Raw genomic sequence first — 19,120 nt, forward strand, 5'->3', positions numbered from 1 at the left:
ATATATCGCATTTTACACCTGCTCTTGCTCGTTCCCAAATTTCTTGTCACTCATAAGGACACAATACTGTTCCAAAGTATAACAACACGATTAAGACAATTACCCTTCGATAATCAACGAGTTTCTGTGTGTGCTCAAAATCACATGTTCGTTTTCCGTAAAAAATCGGGTGTGACCAACCCATGACTATCTATGTATTTGAGGAATATAAGAAAGTCACAAAACAAAATTCGATATTGAACCGTACAGACACATTTACACATACCGGCAGCATAATAATAATAATAGCTTTTATTCCAGACGATGAGGAGAATAGTGCAATCCCCAACGCCCATATAAATAATATATAGATAATAAAAAAAAAAGTATTGAAAAATAGTAAACAAAAAGTAAATAAATAAATACATAAGTAAATATATAAATATTACTGATAATAAATAATAATAATAATAAATAATAATAATAATTATAATAAATAAATAATAATAAATAAGTCTAATAATAATAATTTTATGTCTATTCAAGGCGGTCGGTGTAACAGTTCCATCCATCGAACATACAATGAAGAATGCAAATGAGAAGATGCAGCAGCAAGAAGACAATTAGGCGATAAAAATATACGAAGACGTAGAGAGGCCGCTCTCATCCTGAGAATGGCTTCAAAATGAGGCACATGCCCTTCTACAAACATTTGCGACGCGCTACAGCTCCTAGGTAACCCGAAAAGAGCACGGTAACAGTTGTTGTATTGTACCTTTATCTTCCTCATCGTCTCCCGCTTGTATCTGGTCCATAATTCACCAGTATAGAGGCTAGTACAAAAGCACATAAATAATTGTCTCTTAACCTCTACACTGGAGTGGAAAAATCGTCTAGTCAGCATATTTGCCCTTCTATAATGAAATACTAATAGCTATGACACCATTTTCGTTACAAATTGAGCGCAAATGTATGGAAACTCGCACATGACAAAAGTTCTACTTCCGGTAGTCGGATTTTGTTCAAAATTTTTTTATCACTTAAAATCCCTATCACTATTATACACAATAAATATCAAGAAGTTTAAAAGGTCAAAATAAAATAATGAAATATTGTTTTAAAAAAAATACTACTTCCGGTTTACAAATTTTGACCAAAATCTTATCAACTCTGATCTAGAGCGACCTGTTGTCCTGTGACCGGTTCACATTTGACTAGTAATCACCGAACCTTGGAAAGTGGTCGAAAAATGAAATCGGAGATATGATTACAGGGCGAAAAGGCAATACGGCAGTAGTCGTTGACAAAGCGTGACGAGCCGGCTAGGGGGGCGAGCAGCTGTCATTGTTGTGTCAGTCTCAGTAGAGGCGCGGATGGCGTCGTGGTTGCACGCGTTCGTGATCGTCATCGAATACCCGGCAGTGCGGAGCCCCGAGTGACACGACAGCCCGACAGCACAACGGCATGTGTGACAGCCTACCCCACTCACCCCCTACCCCCGCTGCTCACTACCGCCAACTCGATACAGAAGCCAACACGGAGTCCGAACACCCTCAGGTGACTCCACCCCACTCACCCCCCGCTTTAGGTATTAGGTATTAGGTATCAGGTATTAGGTACCAGGTACCAGGTACCAGGTACCCCTTCGCATCCTGAAGACTCACGACGATGAGAACGACACTCGTTCTCGTTTCGCGCGCCACCCACTCCACTCCATTCCACTCCACTATCGATTTTACAATTACGCGAACCTTCCACCGACTACATTGTCGGTGTCGCATGTCGTTTGTCACCGACTTCGACTTCGACTTCGACTTCGACTTCCACTTCGACTTGGTAGTCGACTAGGTAAAGTGTAGGTCACCGACTCCACTCCACATCACTCTCTTCGCCAATTAACCCGGATAATATATGCGGTCGAATCGAACCGAATCGCACTTCTTTTCACTCCGAACAAGTGTGGAAATTTATGTATTGCGGCTTTTAACCCTCTACACTCTGCACTCGTCCATTTCCATTTATCGTTTCGCAATTTTATCTTACACCACCGCAATCTCTACATATATATGTACATATATGCCTATACATAATAGATAATAGACTGTCGATTTCTAATCTCGACTTTTATAAATAAACTTTGAATAATACGGCAAAAAACAATCGTTTCACAAATAATTGCGCACTTTCAACCATTTCATCATGTATTATAATAATATATGTAAATATACCTCTAAACTGAACGTTGATTGCGCAATGTTTGACTTGTTCAGTTTTTCTCCATATTTACACTGTTAAAATTTTCACATACTTTACGCCCCATTTACTATTGACTTATGCACATACACACGAGTGAGCTTTTAGTTCAGCGGTTCACAATCTATTCAAGAATCGGACCAATTTATCCATTTTTCATACGTTTCATTTGATAAAATACGAATTCTCTAATTACATATATAATATCAACGGCAGCGTCGACTAGTTGTTGGCATAGTATGCTCTCGCGCACAGTTGTTACGGGTTCGAGTCGCACTAGAGTCTCGCTGCTGGCCAGACCTTGGTTTGTGACTCCAAGTCGATCGTTTCTTATCAGAGTATGTCAATTTTTCTGATTTTGATTGAAACGGTTCCTGTAAACATTGGCATCTCTTTTCCTATCTCTCTTGCTAATCTTAAATTATTCAGTGTTCAATTTGGCCAATGGCGTCCATATGGTCTGTGGGGCTGCAGTCCCCCCAGTACAGTACAAATGCATGCTATTTTTGTCGTTTACATAGGCTGCGGGCTGCAGCCCTCCCAGTATAGTACATATGCATGCTTTTTTTGTTTTCATTCGATCAACGGTTTGGTTAACGAGCCACTACATCCTGATTTATCTCTGCAGCCTCACCATTATGAATTTTCACAAATTTGACTATAAAATGCTTCAAAAATTTCTCTGTAGATATCACTGTGGATGATTGTATGGATTCGGATTGTATAATATGTATATTGATTTTATTAATTGACTGTATTGTATCTGTATAAGTGCACTCGTCACGTTGGAGCGATCTATAAAGGCGAGTGTTCATGTTCTATGAAATAAAATAAAATCTGGAATGAGTGTTAAGAAGTATAATAATAATAGCTTTTATTCCAGACGATGGGGAAAATAGTGCAATACCCAACGCCCATATAAATAATATATACATAGAATTATATATACAAAAAATAATTAAATAAATACATAAGTAATTACATATATATAAATATAACTAATAATAATAAATAATAATAATAATAAATAATAAGTCTAATAATAATAATAATAATAAATAATAAGTCTAATAATAATAAATAATAATAAGTCTAATAATAATAAATAATAATAAGTCTAATAATAATAAATAATAAGTAATAATAATAAATAATAAGTCTAATAATAATAAATAATAAGTCTAATAATAACAAATAATAAGTCTAATAATAATAATTTAATGTCTATTCAAGACGGTCGGTGGAGTAGTTCCATCCATCGAACATACAATGAAGAATGCAAATGAGAAGATGCAGCAGCAAGAAGACAATTAGGCGAAAAAAATATACGAAGACGTAGAGAGGCCGCTCTCATCCTGAGAATGGCTTCAAAGTGAGGCACATGCCCTTCCACAAACATTTGCGACGCGCTGCAGCTCCTAGGTAGCCCGAAAAGTGCACGGTAGTAGTTGTTGTATTGTACCTTTATCTTCCTCATCGCTTGTATCTGGTTCATAATTCACCGGTATAGAGGCTAGTACAAAAGGAAATAAATAATTGTCTCTCAACCTCTACACTGGAGTGGAAAAACCGTCTAGCCAGCATATTTGCCCTCACACAAATAGCTCTTCGTTGTCTTTCATTGTCACGGTCATCAGAGAGATCCTCCGTCAGCAGGTGTCCCAGATATGTACTTGACTTCCCTAACGGTTTCAAGATTACGCCCATCTAAAATAATGTTGGGGACGAAATGAGGACCTCGACCGCATCGGAAAATATGAAAACACAAAGTGTTAATTTATCAAAATTAATGGTGCTGGAGCGAAAGAAATTAAATGTCAGTGTGATTTAATGCACGCTGTTTAATATGACGCCTGGGAAAGAAATAAAATGGTAGCCATCGACATCTCACAATATTGCGACCGAAACTCGACCATGCCACATAACTCCCCCCCCTAGTGATAACGATACAAAAAAAAGTTACGTCGTCATCTTATTCGCGTCCCCACAGTTCGTATAAGTTTATAGGGCTGAGCAGAAAATATCTTCAAAAATAAATGTATAACAATATCATAAGAGGTTCTCTTTGTATATGGTGAATATTTTACATTCGCCTTTCTTGTACGATGAAGTAATTAGACCGTTGTCGATTTTTATCGATCGTTCGAAAGAAAGCAAAATCAACTAAAGCCATTGTTCCGATCTGAAAAGTATACAGATAACAAGGAAAATAGAAATATCGACTAACATAATCCAAAGAGAGAATGATCGATTCGATTTTTATTTGTTTTCGATTATTATAATAACTAAATTATTTATGCTTAAATATTATGCTCATGATATTATACACGTAGAGATTTTTTTTATTGAATTTTATTATATATAACTATAATCGTACGATGAAAAGTAATAATGTTATTTTTTATCTGAATATCGTCTGATTGTAATAAAATTATATGACTAGTACCTCCTAATGCTTATCACCAAATATGAATTGACCGCAACAATGATATGAAATGTCCTTTATAGATGAAATGTCCATAGATATAGATTCTATATATGTATATGTTTACCTCTTAAACTACCAGCCACTGTTTGAAACGTTTAATTTTTCGAGTTATGTTTAACCCTTTGAGTGCTGACGTCTTTTCTGTTTAACGCTGAAAATTTCGCCAACAATTCCAACTAGAATTATTTAGAAATCCGATAGGTGTAAAAATTGTAGCTAATCCAAACAAACCCCAGATAACTACCGCCGAGGATTTCTTGTTTTATAAAGATGTGTTTAAACTCTCTAATATACATATCTTGCAACAATATAAAATAAACAAAATAAGCCTATTAATGAATGTATTTTTCCAAAACTAGTTCCACCTTCTTCATTGTTGTTTAAATGTAATGCTCACAATGTAAAATACTCAGCAGTTGGGGATTTCCTTCGGGAAATTCTGCTATGGTTATAAATTCAGAAATTCCGGTGTAAACCAGTCTTTATAAACATTGACACGGATTACACGACCCATGTTCAATGCATTTTTTTTTCAATGCTGCTTGGAAAGTCTAAGCGGGTAGTAATCTTGTTTATTTTTGAGATATTCAAAATACAACGTCTATTGGCTTATTTCATGGACTTGTTAGCAAAACGCCGATCGGCGTTGGTCAGCATTCAAAGGGTTAATCACTCTACTTAGGATCGCATCAACGTCAGTGATTCTATATATAACGGTAGATCTATAGCATGATTTGCTGCACGCATGCAAAATAGTTCCCTTCAAAATCAACATTTCCCTTCCTTGACATACATATGTAATTGATTATTATATCCTGGGAAATGTTGATGTAAATGTAACTAACATTTTTGTTTGGTAGTAGTTTAATTTTATTTATCTATATATGTTTAACATCTAATAAATCAATATATGATTATAATATATCATTCGCTTTCTTTATTCTGCATTGATTAATCCACGCTTTACTAAAATTTTGTTTTCAGGGTGAAGGAAAAAAGTTAAAAATCGATTAAAAGTTGAAGTGAAATCGGACTAATGAAGTATACGTTAATGAAATATGGCTACTGAGAATGCAAAACATGTATTATATGATTCATATATCCACTTACCAACCATACGTACATATATATAATACACATATTGATATCGGTGAACTTAAAATTGGCGTTTAACCTTTATAATCTTGTTGGCAAAACGCCGATCGGCGTTGGTCAGCATTCAAAGGGTTAAGCAATGTAATATACTTACATTTAAATAAAAAGAAATATGATGTACCTTTTATGCAAATGAAGTTTCGCTCATGCTATAAAAATCACGTATGTAGTTTATCTATGCATAAACGACGATTGTTTTTATCAATTTTCATAATTCTACAAATTTTGATATACAAAATGGTATAAAATGTTGCAACATCTCTATTTGATAAGTATTCAGAAATATATATGTACATTTAATCAATTCTATTTATGAGTATTTATGATTATAAACACACGTAATGTACATACATTTTATTTTATTTTATTTTGACAACACATACCAGGAAGGCATTACAGGCAACCCCAATGCGCCTTCCTGGCTAATTACAAATATTGCAGCATTTTTCATTATATAAGTAACTGAATTACGAGACAATGAAAAGCTCGCAAATCAATGAGACATCTATCAAATCGTACACAAACTTATTTGTTGCACATTAATCAAACACAAATTATTGGTGACATATTGTATATATAGGAAGGATTTTAGCTAATTTTTACCGGGAACCGTTTCAACAATGAAATCAGAGAAAATTAGCAAACTCTGATAGGAAACGATCAACCTGGAGTCGCAAATCTAGATCTAACCAGCAGCATACTCTGAAAAATTCATATTCACTCGAGGCCCGGCCCTGGGATAGAACCCGGCACCTCACGACTTAACAACCGAGCTATGCTGCTGGCTAAAAAATAAAATAATGGCATTTCCAAGTTGAGTCCGGTTTGTATATGTATAAAAAAACTATAGAGAACGTATATTGATTGATTTATCAATTCAGCAAGTGTTGTATACATTATATTGTTGCGTAGGGGTGGGTGGAGGATCCAAGTAAAAGGCCAACAGTCGTTTCACAGCATTTATTGATGATTACGGAGATACACGCACTGGCAGTGCTCAGTCCAGAATGACATGATATCGCCTACGTACCGCCTTATAAAGGATAGATCTCTCAGGACGTCTAATCTGTTTACCTGTTGTATAGTCACGTATTCGGATTTGTATTTCCACGACATTGGGTCGATTCTGAGAAAGGACTAATAACGGTCATTGTTTAGCCTAAATGCACTTAGAGTCCAGATATAATCCTGGAAGTAAGTGCAAGCACTTAGTTAATCCGATAACCGATATCCGTTGGTCTAAGTGCAAGCACTTAGTTAATCCGTTAACAGATAACCCTTGAACGGTCACATCGTATATGGGATTCTATTCGCTTAATCCGCAGCGTACGTAACAATATGTATTTGCCCTATCTAAAAAGTCCTTCAACTGAAACTTAAATACCTAGAGCATTAACAAGTAACACTTTCATCCGTACGTATGTAACTATAAGGAAATACTTAATGTGAAAGCATCTTATGTGTATGTATGTTTTATCTTTGAAGAATTCGGACCAATGCAGTTCAATAGAATATAGCGAGATGTGGATGTCGGTGGGTGAGGCTTCGTGCCTTGCTTGGGAAGAAGTAGCCGGAAGATTGAGAGTTCCCACAAGGAGTGGATTGTCATGGCGGGAAGCTGACGCTCGCATCCGACTCCTGGGCTCGAACGATTTCACCGTCAGGGAACAGGATCCCGTATGGAAGAAGTACATCGAACAATTCCAGAACCCGCTCATACTTTTACTACTAGGTAATGAAAATAATCTATGCACGTAATTCTAGATATTTTTTAATTGTGAAAAAAGTAAAACGTGACCATCCGATAGTAACGTTTATGTATATTTTGCACTAAATTTCCGTTCGTTATCATCGAAAGGGGAAAAAAAACAAACACGTAAACTGAAACGATTATTCAGTCTGTCCGATAGTGAAGTCGATCAATTATAACCGTTTTTTTAAAATATGTTTATCATGTTTTAGGATCTGCTTTCGTCAGTATTTGTATGCGACAATTTGACGATGCCGTCAGTATCACAATTGCCATCATTATCGTTGTCACCGTCGCATTCGTTCAAGAATATAGATCTGAGAAATCGCTCGAAGAACTTACGAAATTAGTTCCACCGTCGTGTCATTGGTATATTTATATACATTTTTTATTTTATATATGTCGTTGTAACTTTTGTACTATCGATTTGTATAAAATTTAATTCGTGCGAATTTTAGTTTGAGAGACGGCAAATTGGAAACGTTCTTAGCGAGGAATTTGGTACCCGGCGATATAGTCTATTTGAACATAGGCGATAGAATTCCGGCCGACATTCGTCTCTTCGAAGTCATCGATCTGTCGATCGACGAGTCTTCTTTCACCGGGGAGACTGAACCGTCTCAGAAGTTCGTCGACGCAATACTGAAATCTCCGAAAAATGGAGGGAATCACATGAATAAGAAAAATATTGCTTTTATGGGAACGTTGGTGCGATGCGGAAACGGAAAGGTTTTCAATTTTTATTCAAATTGTTTATTTTTTTCGACGAATACTCGTCACAATTGGATTGAATTTTATTTTAACTTTTAGGGCATAGTTGTAAGTACGGGAGAGCGGTCTGAGTTCGGAGAGGTGTTCCGTATGATGCAATCGGAAGAGGCTCCTAAAACGCCTCTTCAAAAGTCGATGGACACACTCGGTGCTCAGCTGTCCCTGTATTCTTTCTTCATCATCGGCGCCATCATGCTCATCGGATGGCTCCAAGGGAAACCTATCAATGAAATGTTCACTATTGGAGTCAGTCTCGCTGTGGCCGCTATACCAGAAGGTGAACACATTACCATATTAACTGAAGCTTTGTGCGTCAAGTATGTAGCGCGGCTGTCTTCCATAGAATTTCTGAACTTTGCACGGGATTTTGAGCCTTATGTGCACCTATTTCAACTGTTTTAAGGTTCAAAATTGGTTGAATATATTACTGAGAGTTGAATGCCATCTATTCAATTTGTTTAAAATGAATATACACCAGTTAAAATTAGTTTTTTGTGGAACCATACTGAAACCTCGTTTATGTGACGTCACGTCTGTTGAACAATGGCGACGATACGTCTCAATTGTATGAAGAATGATTATTTGACAATTAAGCCAAAACTACGAGATACATTATGTATTTTATTGTTTAAAATAATACTTTATGTGTTGATTAACATATCTGGTTACTTGAGTAAATATTAAAATCTGTATATAATGTCGAAAATCCGATTGGCAAATTCGCGAAAAAGGTGCCGCGTATATTTATTGCCGCGGGCAAAGGGTTAAGACAATTCGAACCAATTTCATGTGTGATTTGAATTTTTAATTATTTTTATAGGATTACCTATCGTCGTTACGGTCACGTTAGCTCTCGGCGTGATGAGAATGGCGAAGCGGAAAGCTATTGTTAAAAAATTGCCGACTGTCGAGACTCTAGGTTGTGTCAATGTCGTCTGTTGTGATAAAACCGGTATGTAATTTCTTTGAATTACAAATTAATGACAATTATTTCTTTGTAATTATGGCAATTTTGCTTCAGGTACACTAACACAGAACGAGATGACCGTCACTGTATTGGCCACATCGGATGGATATTACGCTGATGTTACCGGAGCTGGTTACAACGATCACGGTGAAATTATGCTGCATAAATGCGACAATCCGGACGCGGCGAGAATGTCGCTGTTTTCGTTACTAGAGGTTATTATTTTTCAATACAGTCAATACTACAAATTTGTAGCATTTTTATACGAAATCAGCGAAATTCGAGATTACGGGAAATTGGTAAAGGTTGCCAATTTGTTGGAAACGTTTCAATGAAAATCAGATAAATTGGTAAACAACGTATAATAGGAAAAAATCAACCTGAAGTCACAAACCAAGATCTGGCCAGCAGCAACCATTTGGAGTCGAACGCGTGACCACTATGTTTGAAATCATGTACGCTAACTACTAGTCCACGCTGCTGATAACGATTAGAGATTGTGTGCGATTTAAAAAATAACTTTGCTCTTAATAACGGATCATTTGTGCATTAGAATACAACATTTTTTGCGCATTCGCATTAAATAAATATATTTCTGTTAAATTACAAATTTAACATTGAGCAATATTTTATTTATAATCTATATATATAAAAATTAATGTCTGTGTGTGTGTCTCGAATAGGCTCCTAAGCCACTGAAGCGATTACGATGGAACTTTCAGGATTTGTTGTATGCATGTCCGGGAAGATTACTGTGAAAAAAAAAACGGGAATAAACGGGAATGAGTATAATTCGCTATAATTTCAAATGTTTTCGCGTCGTGACCAGGGTGTTCGGTGCCTGCATTGTTCCGAAAAATGGGAACGGGAACGGGAATTACATGCGTTATTGTGGCATTGCAACGCATGCAGGGTTCAGCTAGTTGGAAATAAATAATAAACAATTTTAATAAGTGCGCAGTTAAAGGTCTTTAATGCTCAGCGTTAATGCGCATTTCATTCATTTTAGGTGGCTTTATATTTTTTCCGTTGCGAAGGTAACTTATCAAATGCCTGCATTTGCCAAGAAGGACTTTTGCATTGGGGACTTCCTGGTATATACTTATGAAATAAAATTTGTCGCACGTCTGAACCCGGTCTGTATTTTGCTTCGCTTGAACGGTTTCAGGCTGGTGCTGTGTGCAACAATGCTGTGATCAATGGAGATTGTCTACTCGGTCAGCCTACAGAAGGTGCTTTGCTAGCTGTCGCTATGAAGCATGGTATATATGCAGCACGGGATCAATATGTTCGACTGCAAGAATATCCCTTCAGGTAAACGTTTATTCAATTCTCACTAATACACTTACCTTTACGCTTTTGCTTCATGTATCGATTGATCCACAGTTCCGAGACTAAAATGATGGCTGTAAAGTGCAGCGGAAAGTATGGCGACAACACCAACAAAGAGATCTTCTTTGTGAAAGGTGCCGTGGAAAAGATTCTTCCACAGTGCAGTCGCTACGTCTCTCCCGAGGGACAATTCGTGCCGCTGTCCAAGCAGAAAGAGAACGAACTTCTAGCCGAAGCGTATTCCATCGGTCGAAAGGGTGAGTTTCGAAGCTCTCGTATATATACAAAATTCACTTTCGGACAATGCATCTATTGTCTGGTTTATTTTGTGACAGGTCTAAGAGTCATCGGCATGGCCAGCGGAAGCAGTCTGCAGCAGCTGACTTATTTGGGATTGGTCGGCGTTTGTGATCCTCCGAGACCGAGCGTTCGTCCTGCCCTGGCTGCTCTTCGGCACTCTGGTGTCGCCGTGAAGATGGTCACGGGAGACGCTCAAGAGACTGCCGTCGCCATTGGTATACTCTTATAAAGAAAGCTCAACATTCGTGTCTTGAATCTTTGTGTAATTTTTTTTTATTCGTGGATTTTAGCTCAAACAATAGGATTGGACACAATGCATATGCAAACGTTATCGGGTGATCAAATAGAATCGATGAATGAACAACAACTTGAAAGTGTTATTGATAATGTAAGTATATATAATATTCTTACTCCTTACATATTGATTGATATTGGTGCCACTTTAGTATGCGGTCTACCTTCACGTTTTTACTTTAATATGCGGTCTCACTGTATCTCTGTCGGTCTGACTGAATAATACCGACCATAACAACCTTATCTTAAATGATAAGCCAACCCTTTAAATAAATAAGTGTTGGCTGCTACGATTTTTTTGTGTGAAAATATTGATGAAATGAAACTTAAAAAAAAGATATCTTGACAGCCAATACCTATTTATTTAAACCTTTGCCCGCAGCAATAACTATAGCGAACAAGCCGTGTACGTGGCACCTTTTTCGCGAATTTGGCAATCGAGTTTTCGATCTTAAATACAGATTTTAATATTTACTCAAGTAACCAGATATGTTAATTAACACATAAAGTATTATTTTAAACAATAAAATACATAATATATCTCGAAGTTTTGGCTTAATTGTCAAATAATCATTCTTCATACATTTGAGACGTATCGTCGCCATTGTTCAACAGACGTGACGTCACATAAACGAGGTTTCAGTATGGTTCAACAAAAAACTAATTTTTACTGGTATTTATTCATTTTAAGCAAATTGAATAGATGGCATTCAACTCTCAGTAATATATTTAACCAATTTTGAACCTTAAAACAGTTGAAATAGGCGCATATAAGGCTCAAAATCCCGTGCAAAGTTTAGAAATTCTATGGAAGACAGCCGCACTACAGACTTGTCGCGCAAAGCCTCCATAGAAGACGGCCGCGGGCAAATGGTTAAGGGTCAGGTTAGGTTAGGTTAAGTTAGGGTTGGTCCTATAAAAAACAAAAATTATAATAAACAGGTCGTTGCTACGATACAAATAAAAAAATAGTCGACTGCGATTCAAAGGTAGATCGCATGCTAAGGTAGGCCGCATACTAAAGTGGCACCGATGTATGATTATTCCAAAAATTTGAATGTTTTAGGTTAGCGTATTCTACCGGGTCACTCCTAAACACAAATTAGCCATTGTTAAAGCACTTCAGAAGCTCGGATATATCGTCGGAATGACAGGTATAGTATATTTCGGTCACAATTGAAAGCTTTGTCCGTATTCATTAGATATATTTTATGAAATTCGGTTATAAATCCATTCCGTTAGAGAAGTATGATTAGTGTGGCTCATATTCTGAATTTAAATAGCATGTTGAGCAAATACTTGTAGATCAATATGTAGAATCATATTAAAATAAGCAAAATATAACATTGATATCTCAAACGACAACAGAGATCATATGCAAGTCAGCAATAAATAAATGCAGAAAATAACCTCAAAACATTGAGGCACCGTTATCTGTGGGAATTTCGAACGTGTAATTTTTGTTGCGTTTGACTACTTTTTCTCTTCCCGTTGCGTTTTAGAAGTCCACATGCCTTTGGAATTCCTTGTCAGAGATCTCCAGCAGATCAAAATGTGGCCTGCATTCGGTTCAAGTCCCGGCCAAATACGCTGCTGGCGAGATTTTATTTTTTTATTTTATCTTAAATTTATACCAGGAAAGTCTAACAGGTGACCCCAATGCGCCTTCCTGGCCAGTAACAACAGTATTATACAAAGTACATAAATACATATCAATTAACATCCACAGAGACATTTATCGTTGAATTTGTAAATTTGCAGTATTTTATGCAATTCAGCGAAATTCAAGATTGACAATTAGAAATTTTGCGAGAAAATGGGTGGTAAGGTTGCCAATGTTTTGGAATCGTTTTAATGAAAATCAGATAAATTGGCAAACTCTGATAGGAAACGATCGACCTGGAGTCACAAATCCAAGGTCTGGCCAACAGAAACCAGTGGGATATGAACCCGTGACCACTCTGTTCAAAGCATTATATGCTAACCACCAGTTTATTCTGCTGGTTCTCGTAGTTATTGAAACAAAGATCGACCATCTCCTCTTAGAATTTTCCGATTTTTCTAGCTTAATTCTAGTGACGGATCTAATAAATCGGCATCCTCCCCCTTAAATTTCTCGCAAATTCGAGTTATTAGCATCTCGAATTTGTTGAATCTTATGTAAAAATATGCTACCCACATAATGTATTTATCGCAAATTTGCTTTGTATCAAAATTTTTTTGTTGATTTTCCATAGATGTCTCTATTGTATTCTATGTACTGTTATATTTGAAAATTTGTTAGTAATGTTGCGTGGGGTGGGTTGAGAATCCAAATGAAAGGCCAAAGTCGCTTCACAGCATTTATTGAATGATTCAGGAGGTCCACGCGCAGCCAGCGCTCGTTCCAGAATACCCCCTGTACCAAGTGTACCTCCTTTTGTGTACCATGGGTGAGTTGCTCACTACAGCTTCCCCGGTCCGTTTATTTATCCATTGTTTAGGCACATACCAGTGAAATATAACATATCTCTGGCACGTACAGTTTCACAGTGTCACGCTCTCGTCCAGATTCTGAGAACTCTAGCGGGAACTGACTGAACGCGATCGGCCTAATCCGAGGGTCTTCATCGTTCACCCCTGAATGAACTTAACCGGCGGCTCCTCTTATCCTTATTTCCCACGTTACAGTACTTATGCACAGAAATAATCTAACTCATATGTATGTTGTATGTATGTAATAATAATAAAACAAAATCATGGGACGTATAGAGTAGAGAAAATCACATTATTCTTAATTTTATTATTTCCTGAACAATGAATGGTTTTGATAAGCTCTTTATTAGCTTCACTCGGTTGAGAGATTTTCAATGTATGCAAACAATTTGCTCAGTGATAAATCAATACATAACACATTTTTAGGTGACGGTGTTAACGACGGCGTCGCTTTGAAGAAAGCCGATATCGGCATTGCAATGGGAAAAAACGGCACTGATGTTTGCAAAGAAGCCGCCGATATGATCTTAGTCGACGATGATTTCGCTACAATTATGTTAGTTGTAAACCTAACCTATTTGCATAACAAATAAAAATATATTTTTCTATTGTTTTATCATATATATATATATATATATATTAAATTTCAGTGCAGCGATAGAAGAAGGCAAAGGCATATTTTACAACATACGAAACTTCGTACGATTTCAACTGTCCACGTCTATCGCCGCACTTTCACTGATTGCTGTCGCCACTTTGATGGACATCCCGAACCCGTTGAACGCCATGCAAATCCTCTGGATCAACATCATCATGGACGGTGAGTTGAGCTCGATCTTCAACGCCAAAATTTCACAACAAATTCACTTCAATCCATAGATGTAGAATAACCTAGATATGCCATTACGTACAAATTTCGTTGGAGATCTTGTCGCCACTAACTGAGGGGTGCGGGGGGTTTAACTAGCGGGGAAGTGGTGAAAAAAAAGGTCGACGCAGCGGTCGGCAGTGGTCAGCAACCAGTTTATGTACATATGTACATGCACTGAAGTTTTATTTTATTTATAACTTTATTTTATTGGACACTCCGCGTGACAGTAGACCAAACTAATAAAGCCATATTAAGAAAAAAATATTTAGCTATACACACTATATTAAACTACAAATGTATGTTACTATAATAAAACCGTCATTAACTACATTAGTAACTTCCACAAGGATCAATTTTAAAGCTGACACTTAAGTATTTAGTTCATTGTTTGTAGTTTTAAATGTCGATTTCTGAATTTCCTTCAGTGCCAACAAGATATACGCGTGCATTTAGTGACACCTGTGGCAGAGGTTGTCGACCGCTGTAGAAGCGCTCTCAGCTTCCAAAAATGTTGCTACAAAAACTCCGTGCAGATGGAGATTTCGGCTGTTTTGCTCAGTTGTTTGTTAAGCTCTGTAGCAGTAGGATCTCTTTGAAATAGGCTCTACTAGTGAAATTGTGTGGTAGTATTAGTTCGACAAAGTCCGAACATCTGTATGTGCACGTGCTAGACGTTCGGACCAGCCTCACTCATTGAAAAACAGGGCCGTACACCGTATTCTTTTTTAAAACTAATTATTACTTTATCTACATTGAAGTAGTATGCATAGAATTGCTCTCAGCCCCTAAAAATGTTGCCACAAAAAATCCGTGTGCCCGAAGATGTCAGCTGTTTTGTCCAGTTGTTGTAAGGGACGATCACTTCCACGGATTTTTTTTCCTCACTCTTTTGTCTCTCTTCTGACTTTCCGTCTCTCTCTTCGATGGCTCGCTTTTAAGCGATTCTTTTGTTAGGAATGACTATTCTATACATTATACTTCAATGCATATAACACTACATATGTACATCGCGCCGATATTTCATTATTATTTAATTAAAATACTACTATAATTCAAGACAGTATATAATAATTCTTACTTATGATATGTGATGCCATCCGCCTTTTTATGTTTTCTTGAGTAATTGTAACACAATTTCACTGAATACGTTGGCATTTTCGAAAAACGTCAATCGACCTTCCTACTTAGAAGCTAACTAGCTACTGAGAGAGAGAGAGAGAGAGAGTGTGCATGATCTGTACTTTTTTTTGTGTGTGCAAGGTCCAACAGGGTGATCGGCTTAGAGCGTCAGGGCGTATCTATGGTATTCTATAACTATGCTTCAATCTGATGTTTCAGGACCTCCTGCTCAGTCGTTAGGCGTGGAACCTGTAGATCACGAAGTCATCAAACAGAAGCCTCGCAATACGAGACAGCACATGATTACTCGCGCCCTCATGATTAATGTCTTGCTCTCCGCTGCTATTATAATCGCCGGCACCTTGTGGGTGTTCAATAAAGAAGTATGCCTTTGCTTTAATACACAGATTAATACGGTCCATTTCAATTGGTTTAATAATTACACACTTTGATTTCAGATGTCCGATAAAAAGATCACAAAAAGAGACACCACCATGACTTTTACCTGCTTCGTCCTTTTCGATATGTTCAACGCGTTGTCGTGCCGCTCCCAAACCAAGAGCGTATTCAGCATCGGCTTGTTTGCCAATAAATCATTCCTGGTGGCCGTAACCTTGAGCATTGTCGGGCAACTGCTCGTTATCTATTTTCCACCGTTGCAAATGGTATTCCAAACGGAAGCTCTCACCGGTCAAGGTACATTTATTTATATTTACATTGCATAAGTCGGAGAACTTTGCCGTCGACTATCTCTCTGTTCGATTATATTTTATCTTTGGTTTTCTTTTGTATATAGATTTGCTGTTGCTTGTCGGCTTGACGTCTAGCGTTTTTATAGTGAGCGAAATTAAAAAGTTGATCGAGAGGCTGCTGGAACGACGCTCGAAGGCTGTTAAGCATCACATGGACTTTGTATGACGAAAACAGAAGCGTGGCGGGAAAAAAGATTAAGCACTTTCAGCTGTCTGTTTAACCTGCGCACTCGAACCTACACACTACATTGTCACAATTTTTACTTTATATACGTTAGTAATATTGGATCTCTTTTTCATTTTAGTGGAAATATGTACACATTTTACACGTTCCAACTATTGACTATCCTTTTTCGGTGTAACAGTTTTGATGTATTTTGATTTTACTATCACGTCGGCTTAAATCTAGTGCAACGTTACGTTGAAGTGTATATTTATTACAGATCGTAAAAGACAATGAATTTATGAATGTATTTATCGACACTTGCTTAGTACATATATTTGTTGCATAATTTTTTTTAAATATTTCTAATGAATAAAACTGTCACAATTTTTATTTTTTATATCATATACACCTCTTATGTTTCATTTTTATTATTATATTAATCATTCATACATTGGAATGAATTATTTTTCTATATACATACATTAAATATTGAAGGCTTTGCGCCTGTCGCAGATATAGTACCTGCAAATAGCCAATAATTCGCAGATATAGTACCTGCACATTGCCACAACCTTAAATATTATACGAACGTACACATTGTATACGTGGAAAAAATCAATCTTGCCTACACATGATTTTTTCAATGCTATGTATAATATAATATATTCGTAGCGATAAATCAAAGTGCGCGTTCGAATCTTATTATTGTGCTACATGTCATTCCGATAACATTTTTAGTTATTATATACTTACATACGTGTACGTGTATATTAGTGAGGCTTATTATAAATACAAATGTGCTAATAATAATGTTGATCAATTTTTTTTAAACGTCACAAAAGTGTAATATTTTATTTGCCGTTTTCAGTATTGTATTGTAAGATTTTTTGTATGTATCTAATCATATTATATATTGTATTTCTCTACAACCTTTCTTTGAAATGATTCGCTGTGTGACTAAATATAATATATATATTAATTATAATTACACGTGGAAACATATCTGTATTGAATGATGATTCACAAATGATGACATCCATATTGGTATTGAAACGCTTTGTCGTCGAGTGCTATTTCAAATTTTAAATCCAAAATATTATATTATAAAATATATTTAATAATATTTATATATACATAAGTAATTTTGAACAAATTCAAATTTCTCTATTTATGCCACCGAATTATAATATATATGAAAATTAGTACTTACTAAATACTTTTAAGTAAATTTTATAAATGTATAGACTTTTTGTGAAAAGAATTCAATTCGTTCAATTTACAAAAATAAACTTACATTCAATTTAACGTTTCCGAGACTTTTTTCAATCATGTTTTCTACGAAACCTTAATCAAGTGTGAAGTCATTTTTTTAAACGATTCCAATCAAAGCAACTACATATTCACGGTAATTTATTTAAAATAATTTGATTCACATTTGATTCGCGTTTCCGTATAATATATTATAGATGAATTTAACTTTCCTTAAAAGGATCGTATTCTAAATACACACACATACATATAGTAATATAATCATAATCGACATACATATTATTATATGCACAAATTAATGATTGAATACATATATTATGGCACTTTTTCAAAGAAGCTTAACGATTCAAAGATTTGGAAAACTCTTAATCTACTTGTGGAAAAATTGATGGCAAATATTTTAATAATAATGGGGAATATATAAGACAAGTAAGAGTTCAAAAATGTTGATATTATCCATTTATTACTCATATATAATAATATTTGCGTGTGCACGTTTGATACTTGTTATATAATAAAGTGGCCTTGGTCAATTTCGAATTTTGGTTCAAATTGTTTAATCGTTTAAGATATAAAAAAAATTATTATATAAATATATATATATTTATAGATCTAGTCACTTGAATTCATGTTTGAATTTACGCCAATTTCGTCGACTATTGAATGGGTTTTAATCAACAGAAAGATACATAAAGTTTCTTCGACTTACATAATATGACATTTCAATGGTTATCTACTAGTAATGTTATTGAAGTCTTTGAATAGACATAAGCAAATATTGCGAAACACGCGTATATATACGGAGAGATCTCCAGAAGCCTAGGGGTCGGGCTAGGGGCCAAGCTCCCAAGAAAGCGGAAAATTAATGATATAAAAATACTTAAATTAAAAAAAATAATAATGTTAAGTAGACGTTATCAATTTCTTTCAGATAGCACTTTTAGTGTTTGCTGTTATTGTTGTGCATTTATGATATTTTGTAGCGACACAATTCAAACAATCACAATATTGCGTGTGATTTTTTGATGTGTTTTGACACGTTATTTGTATTCTCTGTCATCATATTTATAATATTATTTTTATTAGATTTAAATTTTATTTATTGCAAACGTTGTGTTTCTTTTTAATCATTATAATATACGATTGTATCTCAGCTGTAGTTCCTTGATTTGCAATACA

The 19,120-nt window shown here is 35.9% G+C and overlaps 2 protein-coding genes across 2 annotated transcripts in view; one reads left to right on the forward strand and one right to left on the reverse strand.

Moving 5' to 3' along the window:
• Positions 1-19,120, reverse strand: part of LOC143914011 (uncharacterized) — a 122,997-nt gene that overhangs the window by 52,618 nt on the left and 51,259 nt on the right. The gene's annotated exons all lie outside the window — the stretch shown is intronic.
• On the forward strand, positions 1,323-17,667 carry SPoCk (secretory pathway calcium atpase). Its single transcript, XM_077434048.1, has 17 exons — positions 1,323-1,536; positions 7,361-7,607; positions 7,838-7,994; positions 8,084-8,354; positions 8,436-8,673; positions 9,217-9,348; positions 9,418-9,578; positions 10,532-10,677; positions 10,750-10,952; positions 11,031-11,210; positions 11,286-11,383; positions 12,356-12,443; positions 14,191-14,320; positions 14,415-14,584; positions 15,974-16,137; positions 16,213-16,450; positions 16,551-17,667. The coding sequence occupies exons 1-17, from the start codon at positions 1,444-1,446 to the stop codon at positions 16,670-16,672; spliced, it is 2,838 nt and encodes a 945-aa protein (XP_077290174.1). The 5' UTR covers positions 1,323-1,443; the 3' UTR covers positions 16,673-17,667.

This window comes from Arctopsyche grandis, chromosome 7 (assembly GCF_051622035.1).
Source record: "Arctopsyche grandis isolate Sample6627 chromosome 7, ASM5162203v2, whole genome shotgun sequence".
NCBI lineage: Eukaryota > Metazoa > Arthropoda > Insecta > Trichoptera > Hydropsychidae > Arctopsyche > Arctopsyche grandis.